Source organism: Chanodichthys erythropterus, chromosome 4, assembly GCF_024489055.1.
Source record: "Chanodichthys erythropterus isolate Z2021 chromosome 4, ASM2448905v1, whole genome shotgun sequence".
Taxonomy (NCBI): Eukaryota; Metazoa; Chordata; class Actinopteri; order Cypriniformes; family Xenocyprididae; genus Chanodichthys; species Chanodichthys erythropterus.
The window spans coordinates 34617871-34632489 of record NC_090224.1 but is presented as its reverse complement, the minus strand read 5'-3'; the positions used below and the strand labels follow the sequence as shown (position 1 = coordinate 34632489).

General features: G+C 36.7%; 1 protein-coding gene across 3 annotated transcripts in view; it reads right to left on the bottom strand.

The window, feature by feature from the left end:
- Positions 1-14619, bottom strand: part of dab1a (DAB adaptor protein 1a) — a 128674-nt gene that overhangs the window by 15958 nt on the left and 98097 nt on the right. For all 3 annotated transcript variants that reach the window (XM_067383471.1, XM_067383470.1, XM_067383472.1), the window contains 2 exons: positions 10215-10823; positions 2274-2398 (listed from right to left, as the gene is read on the bottom strand). In XM_067383471.1, the coding sequence (XP_067239572.1) occupies positions 2274-2398; positions 10215-10823 (734 nt within the window). The remainder of the gene's footprint in view (positions 1-2273; positions 2399-10214; positions 10824-14619) is intronic.

The following is a 14619-nucleotide window of genomic DNA, read 5'->3' as shown; positions in this document are numbered from 1 at the left end:
CATCCATCCAATCCAATTCCATCCATCCATCCAATCCAATTCCATCCATCCATCCATCCATCCATCCATCCATCCATCCATCCATCCATCCATCCATCCATCCATCCATCATTCATTAATCCATCCATCCATCTAAACATCCTTCCATCCAATTCAATCAATCCATCCATTCATCCATCCATCCATCCATCTAAACATCCTTCCATCCAATCCAATCCATCATCCATCCATCCATCCATCTAAACATCCTTCCATCCAATCCAATCCATCATCCATCCATCCATCCATCTAAACATCCTTCCATCCAATTCCATCCATCCATCCATCCATCCATCCATCCATCCATCCATCCATCCATCCATCCATCCATCCATCCATCCATCCATCCAAACATCATTCCATCCAATTCAATCCATACATCCATACATACTTCCATCCAATCCAATTCAATCCAATTCAATCCATCCATCCATTCATCCAAACACCCTTCTATCCAATTTAATTCAATTCATCCATCCATCCATCCATCCATCCATCCATCCATCCATCCATCCATCCATCCATATTATTCCACCTTCGTCCACCCCCACACTGATGTATTCATAGGTTTCCACACACATGTGCCCATTACTGGAGCTGTAAAAACCCCACTGTTAAAAAGGATCCTGTATTGTGCTCTCGCATGAAAGGCTTCGGACTAAAGCATTTTGGATTTTTATGAATATTCCCTCTGGAGCTGCACTCTTAACACCTCATCACAATGTATGTGGGTGTGTAGTGAGTGAGTGAGTGTGACCCACAATGCCATTTCAGTGGAGAGAGACACACACACAGACTAATTAAACTTTTTGTTCAGCTGAAATATGAAAGAAAGGAGAAAGAACGTTGGGTTTCCATGGCATTTTCTGATGAGTCATATCTGATAGAGATCAGGAGAGAGAGAGAGAGAGAGAGTGTGTCTATGAAATACAGTGGATGTCACCACTGATGTGTTTTCACTGCATTTCAAGCGACCTTTAAAAGGATAGTTCACCCAAAATGTTTTTTTTTTGTCATCGTTTACTCACTCAAGTCATTACATAAAAGCACCGTGTTTATTATTTCATTGTATCTTCTGAAGCCATACTGCAGATTTATTGTTATTCATAATGTAAACTACTGTGACTGAATCACTGACTTGAACTTGATGAATGGATTACTCCAATCCATGAATGAATCATTTAAATCAGTTTTGTGAACTGTGAAAAAATCTGATGTCCATGAACTGAAAATCACTACTTGAACTGTCATGAACCTTTAAGTTGGTTCATATCACAAAGCTAACATGGTTTCCAAAGACTGAATACAGCAGACAGGCCATTTAAACCTCTTTTATGAAAAGAATAATTTAATAATGTAAAGGTCACTCTCACTACATTTACAATAATTTCAAGGTGCAAAAAGGATATAAACATCATAAAAGAGGTTTATATGGCCAGTCTGCTGTATCAAAGACTATAGATATACAAAGACGGTTCACTCCTATTAATTATGAATGGGAGAAACTGCAATGCGCAATATGGCGGAATATGTCCTGCCTTCTAAGTAAAAGAGCCAATCGCTGATTGAAAAAGTCCTTGCGTAACTGCGGATGCCGTTAGAAGACTGCATATGCGCCTGAAAATAAGCTTTTTAATGCTATTTGAGCATAATAAATAACTTTTAATGTGGCGGTTCATGTCAGATTCTGTTGCTGATTTGAAATATGTTATTTAATTGTGAGTTCGCCAAGCCGTTTTTGAGATTTTAGTTTTCCTCTTTCAAATAGATGGAACTTGGTCTAGGATGCCTAAAATAGGCATTGCAAATATGGCTGCCGAGTGAGCAGACTTTCCTTGAAAGGGACGTTAACTGTATTCAGTCTTTGGAAACCATGTTAGCTTTGTGATATGAACCAACTAAAAAAAAACCAGACCAGTTTATGGCTCATTTTTTCCTGCTGTATCCTCAAATAGAAGTCAGTACTGATAGAAGAAACTAAACTTGAACTTTAGGTTTTGATTCTGATAGTATTTTGTGTAATAAAAAGAATATGTGGGATCAGATCTGATATTGGTGATATTAAATACTTAGTGATCTAAAATATACATTTTGCCATATAAACGCATATATGTCAATCCAAAATCTTAATGTTGTAAAAAAAAAAAAAAAAATTATTTGTCAAGTACCCAAGTTTAAATTGTGCTGAACCCTTAAAAACTACATTTCCCACAATCCTGTTCAACAGTACTTACAGCATCCTCCTCCCCGCTCCGACTAGGGCTACCCTCTGCCTCACCAAAAGAGTCATCGGTGGGCGGGTCACTGGCGTGGGATGAGGACTTTGATGGAGAACTCTGCCGGGGGGCCGGGGTGGGTGCTGTAGAGAGGGAGGATGAAGGAAAAGGCCGGAGTTATGGTTAGTAACAAACCAGACAGAGTAAATCTTACACTTGTTTATTGCATTAGCTGATTTAAAGCATCTGATGTGTTGTTGGGCGACGCTAAGAAGGTACAAATATGTTTTTCACCCGCTGGGAGAATAACTAAATATCTGTTGCAGTCTGACAGGAAGGGCACTGAAATTTTCACACTTACATAAAAGACGAGGCTCATTTGTGATCAATTATACATGAAAACAATGTTCCTTTTTGGGCTCATGCAACCTTAAACTGCTTCAGCAAACCGTTTGCTCTCACAGCTTAGTGTAGCAATGCTTGACGGTAGTTACATTCAGCCTTTTTTTTTTTTTTTTCTCAAATATGTCAAGTGTTAATTCTCGTTTAAAGTTTACAATGGGCCTTTTTTTTACTTGGTCTCAAGAGAAAAAACATGACTATGTATCCAACTTGTTTTTCAACATGTATGTAAGCTATTTCCTGTAAATGTGAAAGACACCATAACAAAGTGCATTGAATTGTAAAACTTTGTGTACATACCGGCAAGCCTATTATTATGATAGTAAATTACAATAATATGATGACAAATACCAGTTTGCAACATCAAGCTACATACAGCTACGAACAGCTAAAATAACTGGAAGTGTCTTGCACATTCAAATTAAAAATGACTTAACCTGCATTTCCAAAACCTAAAATCATTTCTGCAGCTACAAATTTCCATTTAAAAAATGTCTACATGGTGGCAATAAAAACAGTATGACTGGTTTTAAGCTCATTGAAACAAATCCAAACAAGAAGGTTAGTGGTTAATTACGGCTTAAATTTTGTCTGTATCTTGCACTAAACCATCAATTAGCTTCTGAAGCTAATTGTTTTTTTGTTTTTTTGTTTTTTTTTATGTTAAATATCCTACTACAAATAATTTGTAATTCTATTTTAGCTAAAGCATGGTGCTAGCAATAAGCCCGTCTCCCAGGGAACCCACAAACTCACAGAATGTATCAAGTGTTTTAAAGGGGTCCTTGATTATGATTTCACTTTTTTTAACTTTAGTTAGTGTGTAATGTTGCTGTTAGAGCATAAACAACATCTGCAAAGTTACATAAACGGGAGCACGCAACAAAGGGAGTGAGGCCATGTTGGGCTGCTTTAGAGAAGAGGAAGAGTTGTTCTTTTTAATTTTATTTTACAAGACAAATAAGACAGTGTAATACATATCAGAGCATATAAAACAAAGAGTACCAACAATAAATAAAATACAAAAATGTATAAAAAAAAAAATATATATATATATATATATATATATATATATATATATATATATATATATATATATATATATATATATATATATATATTTTTTTTTTGTATACATTTTTGTATTTTATTTATTGTTGGTACTCTTTGTTTTATATGATATATATATATATATATATATATATATATATATATATATATATATATATATATATATATATATATATATATATATATATATAAATTAAATAATAGGATAAAAAGTGCTACATATTATTAGGACAGTTACATGAGTTTGAAAAGCTTTTGGTATTGGTAAAGTATTTGGTATATTTGGTATAAAATTGGTATTGTTTTTATAAGCTTTTTGTTTTGTGATCTCATATTTGAAAGAGTTTCAAAATATATTGTGAGATCAGTGTTATAAAAGGTAATATATGAGGTTTCTTTTGAGTTATTTTTGTCTTATGAATATAAAACTTCGCCAAAATAATTAAAAGATTAATAACATAATTTTGTTTTTGAGAAAAATATGGGTTTTGAAAACAAAGTAAAATGTCATGGGGTTCTAAATTAAGAGTTCTGTTTAATGTTTTTGTCATGTGTATTTTAAAGTCAGTCCAAAAAGAAATAGAAAAGGGCAATAAAGAAATAAATGTTCAATATCCTCAGATGATGTGTTACAAAAAGTACATTTATCACAGACAGTATGGATAAATCTACTAATGGTTGCATTTACAGCATAACATCTATGAATGATTTTGTAAATGATGTCTTTTACTTTATTAGATATACAATGAGGTTTAAACCATTTTGATTGACATGAAGGAATGGATCCAACATTAAAGGAATTTCTTATAAAATTGTTATGAAAATGTTTATCAAAAAAGGAGAGACCATTTACAAAAAATGAAGGATTTTTTAAGGTTGTATTATTAACATCTATGTCTGATAATTTGGTTGTTGTTGTAGTAGAGTGCTGTTGTCATGCCGTCATTTACGTCGGACTGCTTCGCAAATGAGGGTCAATTCGATGCTGGATTTGCATAAAAGTTTAACATGACGGCACATGGTAGTCGATTAATTGAATCAACTTCACAGCAACTACATAAATTAATCCACTAACCATGTCCAGTTTCATTCTAAAAGTTGTAACTTCTTCCTGAGTCTCTCCATCAGTGTCGACTCCGGTTTGAACAATGTAAGGCTAAACACTGTTACTGACAATCCTCATTTTGGCTGCGTGAGATTCTCCAGCTTTGTTGTTGTTGAGCAACTGAAGCATGAGCTATTAAAGCTCCACCCTCTTCTGGAAAGGGGGCCGGGAGCAGCAGCTCATTTGCATTTAAAGGGACACACACAATAATGACGTGTTTTTGCTCACACCCAAATAGGGGCAAATTTGACAAGCTATAATAAATAATCTGTGGGGTATTTTGAAACTTCACAGACACATTCTGGAGACACCAGACTTATATTATGTATATATATATATATATATATATATATATATATATATATATATATATATATATATATATATATATATATATATATATATATATAAATTAAATAATAGGATAAAAAGTGCTACATATTATTAGGACAGTTACATGAGTTTGAAAAGTTTTAGTATTTGTATTGTTTTTATAAGCTTTTTGTTCTGTGATCTCATGTTTGAAAGAGTTTCAAAATATATTGCGAGATCGGTGTTATAAAAGGTAATATATGAGGGTTTCTTTTGAGTTATTTTTGTCTTATGAATATAAAACTTTGCAAAAATAATTAAAAGATTAATAACATAATTTTGTTTTTGAGAAAAATATGGGTTTTGAAAACAAAGTAAAATGTCATGGGGTTCTAAATTAAGAGTTCTGTTTAATGTTTTTGTCATGTGTATTTTTAAGTCAGTCCAAAAAGAAATAGAAAAAGGCAATAAAGAAATAAATGTTCAATATCCTCAGATGATGTGTTACAAAAAGTACATTTATCACAGACAGTATGGATAAATCTACTAATGGCTGCATTTATAGCATAAAATCTATGAATGATTTTGTAAATTATGTCTTTTATTTTATTAGAAATGATATATTTATATGGTAAAGTCCAAATGCTGTGCCAAGATATACAATGAGGTTTAAACCATTTTGATTGACATGAAGGAATGGATCCAACATTAAAGGAATTTCTTATAAAATTGTTATTAAAATGTTTATCAAAAAAGGAGAGACCATTTACAAAAAGGATTTTGTAAGGTTGTATTATTAACATCTATGTCTGAGAATTTGGTTGTTGTTGTAGTAGAGTGCTGTTGTCATGCCGTCATTTACGTCGGACTGCTTCGCAAATGAGGGTCAATTCGATGCTGGATTTGCATAAAAGTTTAACATGACGGCACATGGTAGTCGATTAATTGAATCAACTTCACAGCAACTACATAAATTAATCCACTAACCATGTCCAGTTTCATTCTAAAAGTTGTAACTTCTTCCTGAGTCTCTCCATCAGTGTCGACTCCGGTTTGAACAATGTAAGGCTGAACACCGTTACTGACAATCCTCATTTTGGCTGCGTGAGATTCTCCAGCTTTGTTGTTGTTGAGCAACTGAAGCATGAGGTGTTAAAACTCCACCCTCTTCTGGAAAGGGGGCCGGGAGCAGCAGCTCATTTGCATTTAAAGGGACACACACAATAATGACGTGTTTTTGCTCACACCCAAATAGGGGCAAATTTGACAAGCTATAATAAATAATCTGTGGGGTATTTTGAAACTTCACAGACACATTCTGGAGACACCAGACTTATATTACATCTTGTGAAAAGGGGCATTATAGGTCCCCTTTAAACACATCAGAAAATGTTGTGATCTCATCTGAGATTGCATTTTGGATTTGACATTATGGTTAAAATCAAACAGGCACCTCGTTAAAAACGCATGACAAATGAGAACAAAATGTCTTCTAAAATCGGCTCAAAATATTAAAAAAGTTTGATCTGCTCTAACTGGGTGGAAATGAAGTTAAAATGGAGCTTCCTGTTGGTTTGGGTTAGTTATGTGGTTTATGTTTGTTACTTAAAGGTACACTATGTAACTTTTGTCCTTCTAGTGCGTGAAAAACAAAACTTACAAACATGGATTTTGCGGAAGAACATTGTTTTGGTTGTGCTTCAGCTCTACGTGACTGTGCAGATGAACATGGTTATTATACTGCTCATAAAACATTCACTACATGGCATGGCAAAGATATAACAGGTTTAGATGGAAAGGATCATAGCTGACTAGCTATACCCATTAACAGACACGGTACCTTCTTTTTCAATCCATCACAGCGCTACAACAGACATAATAAATGACCCTTCACAATAGATAATGCTTTACAATGAATTGTGACAACTAACCTATTCCACTCCCACACCATACATGCATCAAAGTAGCCGGAGCAACTTCTCTATTTACGGATATTACGAGTGACATGTGCATGTTCCCGCCAAAACCATCTTGTTAGGTCTAAAATATTAAAACATTCACTTTTTGAGCCATTCAGTGGATATTTCACCTCGAAACTGGAGCGATTTTTACCTAGGGGAATGTGTTTTGGGTTTTGCACGAACTAGTCATGATTAGTGTGACTAAATGTATGCATTTAAGCCCAAAACCTGTCAGAAAATGTCCTCTGTGGATCAAAATCCCTTATTGACACCTAATAAATGAGTATGTCTCTCACGGAGGGCCTGCTTGTGTGCAAACGTGCGACGGTGCGGCGTTCCATCGCTGCAATAATTAGCACTACAGGAGCGAGAGGATCCAAACACACAGCGCAGGGCTCCCTAGAGATCAGTGATAATTACACTGCTCGCCAGAAGCACAGCTGGGCCTGTGACTGACTCTCTCTTTCCCCTGCCGTCGTTCCCCACCGCAGTACTAATTGTCATTTTCACGCTGACTAAAGACAATGCCTTCTGGGCAACAGCATCAAAGCCCACCTTTCAACCTCTGAGTGAAAAAGGATGTGTTGATGAAAGACGGGATGAGGTGCGAGTTTGAAGTTTTGTAGTAGGAAACGGATAAAGCCCGTCTGGCCGTGTCAGCACTCTTAAGGGCTTGCGATGAGAGAGGCGAGAGAGAGAAAAAGGCATGTGGTGAGATAGCAAGTTCTCCTATGTGGGATTGGTTTTCTTTGTTGGTCTATGGAGCTACAGGATAATGTGATTCTGTTGGTCCCGAAACAACATTCCTGATATAAAACCATATCCCTATACCATTCCCTAAGCCTAACCCGTGCCAACAAGAGAGGGAGAAAAAAAATATATAGTTCACATCATTCTAGAACATCTATTCGGGAAAACTTGCAAGATCTAATGTGTGCATATGTGACATCTTTTTGCGTCGCTTGACCCAGAAAACATTTTTAATTTCATGCAGTGAAGCAAAAAGGAAAATTGCAGCTTTCTAAGGATAATTATTATGTTTTCAAACCGTTGCCAAGATATAATCATTTAATCTTGTTGGCTGCCATAAACTCTTGTTACTGAAAAAATGGAAGTTGTTGCTAATCATTTTCAGATATTATCTGACATAATTTATTCAAACATGTATTAAATAATTAAGACATCGGTGAAATGTTAATTGATGTCCTGTGGCCGTGGAGGCATTCCTGTGCTGAAACAGTAGAGCAATATGCTAACAATGCCAAAGTCACGGGTTCAAGTAATGCATGAACTGACAAAATGTAATTGAGTGCAGAGTAACACATTTTTGATAAAAGCATATACATACACAACAGTGCTTCTCGAATCTGATTGGCTGAGAGCTTCCCCCAGTATCAGCACTCGAACTGTTTCTCCGTTTGTATCACTCCGCTTGCAGCGACTGTCATGGCAAATCCACTATTTTTTTTTTTTTACAAATACTAATGTTGATGTGTCATAGAATGTAGTTTTAAGAGATTTTAAAATTTTTGTTTAGATGCTTTTGCATATGTGAGCTCCAGGCCATCAGCGTTCATGTACCCACAGAGAACAGCTTCATCTCGGCCAGTCCTTCTGGAATTTGCCTCTGGCTCTTATGCAGATAGTGGTTAAACATGAGATACAGTCAAGCCAAAAATTATTCAGACATTTTTGATATTTTTGATATATTTTTACTAGTGGGCGCAGGACACTATAGTTCATTTATGTAAGTGAGGATAGAAAAATAAACACAATAAATACATATTATACCAAAAAAATTCTTCATACAGTGGACTACCTGTAAAATTGATAAAAAATTAGAACCAAAAATTCTTAATTTTGGGAATATCAAACAGGCAATCTTTGGTCTTATTAATCTATAACTTGTTCCAGAGCAAATCGATTTGGGTTAACGTGAAAAATTAAGTTTCATAACTTTATATTTAGGCTATAGTTAACTTTTGTACGTTTCACTGAATTGTTTGTTTGTGTTTATTTCCTATTGTCTTTTATAATGGCTATTGTTGTTAGTTTAAATATTATTGTTCAATAAATATTATTTTTTATAAAAAAATATGCCATATTTTGTATTGAAAAAAGGGTCTGTTATTGATATGAAGACTTCAGACGCAAAAGCCTCTAAGTGCCATCTGAAATTTTCTTCTAAAATGAGCATTTTTTTATCAAGCTTGTATGTTTATGTTCAGTTATTTCACTTTAATGGAAAGGAAAATGACCTATTAATTGCCATTAAAGTGAAATTACTGAACCTAAACATACGAACTTGATAAAAATGCTCATTTTAGAAGAAAATTTCAGACGGCAATTAGAGGCTTTTGCATCTGAAGTCTTCATATATATATATATATATATATATATATATATATATATATATATATATATATATATATATATGTGATGATAATATGTAATTTGGCATAATCTCTTGTTATTATTTCTTGAAAAAATACTGGTTCAATGCTTGATAAAAAAAAAAAATGTCAAATAACTTGACCCTTTAATACCAGGCAAGGCTTAAAATCAAGTCACGCCTACATTTTTGCTAGTTTGAAAAGCCATATTCACTTGGATGTACATCACAATAGACGAGAAAAGACTTCTTCTTCATTCTAACTTCAACCTATTCAAATAATAATAATAATAATATAATAAAAAAAAAAAAACACTTTTATCCCTAATCAGTAAATATTTTGCCTTGAAACTGGAGAAATGTGTACCTAGCGGAATGACTTCTGGGATTTGTGTAAACTAGTTATGATCAGTGTGACTAAACTTATGCATGTAAGCCTAAAACCTGTCAAAAATTGTGTATCAAAAGTTTCTTAAAATACTAATTTGACCCTTTTAATACTAAGCAAGGTTAGTTGAAGTTGTAAAATGTCATGTGTTACAACTTCCCTTAATGATACTTAGTGTTTCAAAACCATATGAAATCAACATGAATACAATTATTATTTTGAACACATTAAACTAGTTTTAAACTATTTATTTTTTCCTCAATAATCACATTTACATAGCCCCAAATACGAGTCAAAATCATAGCATAATCTGAAGCGTCCTACTCACGTGAGTTGGTGGAGGGCGTGGTGGAGGTGACGGGCGTGAGGTTCATCTGCGAGATGTCGAAGTCGTCGCAGTCGTCCGTGTCTTGCGCCATTCCCACTCTGCTGAAGTAGCTGGAGAAAGCGTCTGTGGTGCAGGACAGGCTAGGCTGCTCGCTCTTCCTGGCAGGCATGGTCGGTGGCTTTGCCATCTGGAAGTCCTTAAACATCTCCTTGCTCATCTTAGCCTGTCTCTGCAGTGTGCGCTCTCCGTGCTGCGGACTGGAGGCCGTGGAGCCCGAGGTTCCCGCCACGGCTCCGCCCATGGCCGCCGAGGGCGTCTCGCAGGATGCGGGCACCGGCATGGGAGCCAGTGTCTGAAACATGGCAGCAGGAAGTGGCCCTACTGTCTGGGCAGGCATGAAAGCGGCAGGCGAAAAGTGAGCCCCTGCCATTGCGGCCCACTGTTGCTGGGTGGCAGGGAAAAGGTTGGCTTGACCCCAGATCAGAGGCTGAGCGCCCGGTAAAACCTGCGCAACGGGCACCGGGGACTGGACGCCAAACGCTAATGGAGCCTGAGCGGCAAACTGTTGCTGCGCCCACGCGGGCGGCACGGCTCCCATCGTCACATAACCTAAAGGATGGAGACAATGAGACTTTCAGTTCACAAAGCTCTTCAAAAAAGCTTTTACCGCCAAAATGCTCTGGAAAACACGCACACCTCATTACGAGCTTGTGCTGCAACCTTTAGCATTCACTAAAGGACTTTCAGGCTGCAGCCATAGATCTCTTGATGACTTGGGAAAGATGACCTAGATTTTCATAATGGAAACGGTCTTTATGACTCAGATGAACTATTGTAATTACTGCTCACAATAGGCCTGGGCTTAATGAATAGCAACGCCCTTTAAAAGGGCCATTACAACAGTCTGACTCATATCACATTGAGGCTTATTTCATTACACATCTTGCTCTTTCTTTCCAATGAGTAACGCTGATTCAAATAATAAAACTCCAAATCGTATCTTATCTCTATGACATGCCACACGGACTGCGAGAGCGTGTCTGGAATATTCCATAGAGGCGTGATATCAACTGAAGCTGAGTTACTGACACAATAGGAATGTGTTTAAGATGTGATGTTCCTTTTTCTCTAAAAATGACCTGGAAACCAGCTTCTCTGTATAGGTGTTGCTATTAGCAATTCAAAAGAAGAATCTATTGTATTTTTCTGGAATACTTTTTTCTTTAATCATCTGAAAAGGTTTGTGACTAACCTTCCAAAGTAACTTATTCAATACAATTAAAGTCAAGTACGCAAAACATGCGCAAATCACACACATTTTGATTTGTGCCGAGGTACATAAGCCCAGGTTTATTTGCATAGCGTATATACATTTGTTTAGACTTTATAATAAATGTTGATTGTAATGAATTTATGACTGTTTAATACTTTATAAAGTAAAACAACTTTATATTTTTATTCATGCTGTGTTCTGAACACCATGAAATGAGGATTTGTTGTGGAGTTAGGGGAACTAAAATGCTAACATAATGGGAATGAGCTGTGCACCTCATGTAGAGATGAGAACATCTGACACAAGGAAACACGATGGATCTGATGATGGTTTCCAGCTGGAAGAGATAACCCAACCCTGGGTCCATCCTGTCAGCTGTGAAGTGTTCCCATGGAATTGCAGTAACGGTTTGTTTCACGGACCAGTGAGGGGAATGCTTGGACAAGTTCTATATGCGAATTTAAGAAAATTGTACATGTCCATCATTCAGTCAGGCAGCAATGGGCTGTCTCATCACAGCAATGCACCCTTGCACTGGTCCATGATGGCCCTTGGCAGTCATTTTTGAGCTATGGATCCACCATTGGCAAATAGGACAGAATTATGGACTGTTATTCAGGATAGATGCATGGAAAGCAAACCTGGCAAAACCTCCGGTATCCTGTAGACAAGTCGAGGACAATTTCACACTAAATAAATTTGATTAATAGTGTTTAAAGGGGTCATGAATTTTGATATATAAGTGGTCATTGTACTATAAGAATATCTTGTAAGTTTCAGAACTGAAAACTTCCTTGTTAGTCCAATAAAAGCTTTTATTGACACCAGACCCAGCGAACGACTCGTCCTGGAATGTGCCTATCCTAGATAAGTGAAACGCCGCCTCTGCAGAAGAAATCAATGCTTACTTCATCGTCACATTGTTAGCCCCGCCTACTGGTGTGTGAGATGACGAGGAGAGAAGAGCGATACAGGACTAAAAATTACATTACCTTTCAAAGGATCCTAATGCTGGGAATATTATTTATTTTCAACAATGTAAATGTCTCAGTTGAGCTTTATTTATTTGTATTCGGTACATTTCAATGTGGATTCTTTGATAAATCAATTGCATTTCAGTGCAGGCTTTGCAAACAAACTTTTACGATATGACTCGACAGCAATGCAACAACATGTAAGTAACTGTGTTAATTCTAATGACTGATCTGATATGTAATGTTTCATGTAAAATCAGGGTAGGAAAAATGTCTTTTATTTCTAAATTATGACAATTTTTGATGTAAAAAGCATGTTAACATTATAAGTGCTAAAATCATTTAAGCTAATTTTTTTTCCTCATTAATGCACACACAGCACCCCATATTGACAGAAAAACACAGAATTGTTGACATTTTTGCAGATTTATTAAAAAAGAAAAACTGAAATATCACATGGTCCTAAGTATTCAGACCCTTTGCTGTGACACTCATATATTTAACTCAGGTGCTGTCCATTTCTTCTGATCATCCTTGAGATGGTTCTACACCTTCATTTGAGTCCAGCTGTGTTTGATTATACTGATTGGACTTGATTAGGAAAGCCACACACACCTGTCTATATAACACCTTACAGCTCACAGTGCATGTCAGAGCAAATGAGAATCATGAGGTCAAAGGAACTGCCTGAAGAGCTCAGAGACAGAATTGTGGCAAGGCACAGATCTGGCCAAGGTTACAAAAAAAAATTCTGCTGCACTTAAGGTTCCTAAGAGCACAGTGGCCTCCATAATCCTTAAATGGAAGATGTTTGGGACGACCAGAACCCTTCCTAGAGCTGGCCGTCCGGCCAAACTGAGCTATCGGGGGAGAAGAGCCTTGGTGAGAGAGGTAAAGAAGAACCCAAAGATCACTGTGGCTGAGCTCCAGAGATGCAGTTGGGAGATGGGAGAAAGTTGTAGAAAGTCAACCATCACTGCAGCCATCCACCAGTCGGGGCTTTATGGCAGAGTGGCCCGACGGAAGCCTCTCCTAAGTTCAAGTTTGCTAAAAAAACACCTGAAGGACTCCAAGATGGTGAGAAATAAGATTCTCTGGTCTGATGAGAGCAAGATAGAACTTTTTGGCTTTAATTCTAAGCGGTATGTGTGGAGAAAACCAGGCACTGCTCATCACCTGTCCAAACAGTCCCACCAGTGAAGCATGGTGGTGGCAGCATCATGTTGTGGGGGTGTTTTTCAGCTGCAGGGACAGGACAACTGGTTGCAATCGAGGGAAAGATGAATACGGCCAAGTACAGGGATATCCTGGTTAAAAACCTGCTCCGGAGTGCTCAGGACCTCAGACTGGGCCGAAGGTTTACCTTCCAACAAGACAAGGACCCTAAGCACACAGCTAAAATAACGAAGGAGTGGCTTCACAACAACTCAGTGACTGTTCTTGAATGGCCCAGCCAGAGCCCTGACTTAAACCCAATTGAGCATCTCTGGAGAGACCTAAAAATGGCTGTCCACCAATGTTTACCATCCAACCTGACAGAACTGAGGAGGATGAAAAACTTGTTGCATTTTTCCCAAAAAGACTCATGGCTGTATTAGATCAAAAGGGTGCTTCTACTAAATACTGAGCAAAGGGTCTGAATGCTTAGGACCCTGTGATATTTCAGTTTTTCTTTTTTAATAAATCAGTTTTTCTGTCAATATGGGGTGCTGTGTGTACATTAATGAGGAAAAAATTGAACTTAAATGATTTTAGCAATGATATATATATATATATATATATAAGCTCAAAGTACATTTACATTTATTCATTTGGCAGACACTTTTATCCAAAGCAACTTACAAGTAAGGAATACAACAAGCAAGTCGCCATGACGAGGCAAATAGACGAGAAGTGCTCATATTACAAGTTATAGGCAGTGCTCAGATTATCATAAACTCAATAGAGAGGGATTAGAGGAAGTGAAAGGATAGGAATAAGAATTTTTTTTTTTTTTTTTAAGATGAGGTTAAGTGCTCACGAAAGAGATGGGTTTTCAGCTGTCTTTTGAATATTGCCAGGGATTCCACATTCTGGATGAAGGCAGAAAGATCATTCAACCAGCAAAATTAATGCTATATTGTAAATATAGAACATATATAGTAACTATGTTCACAGT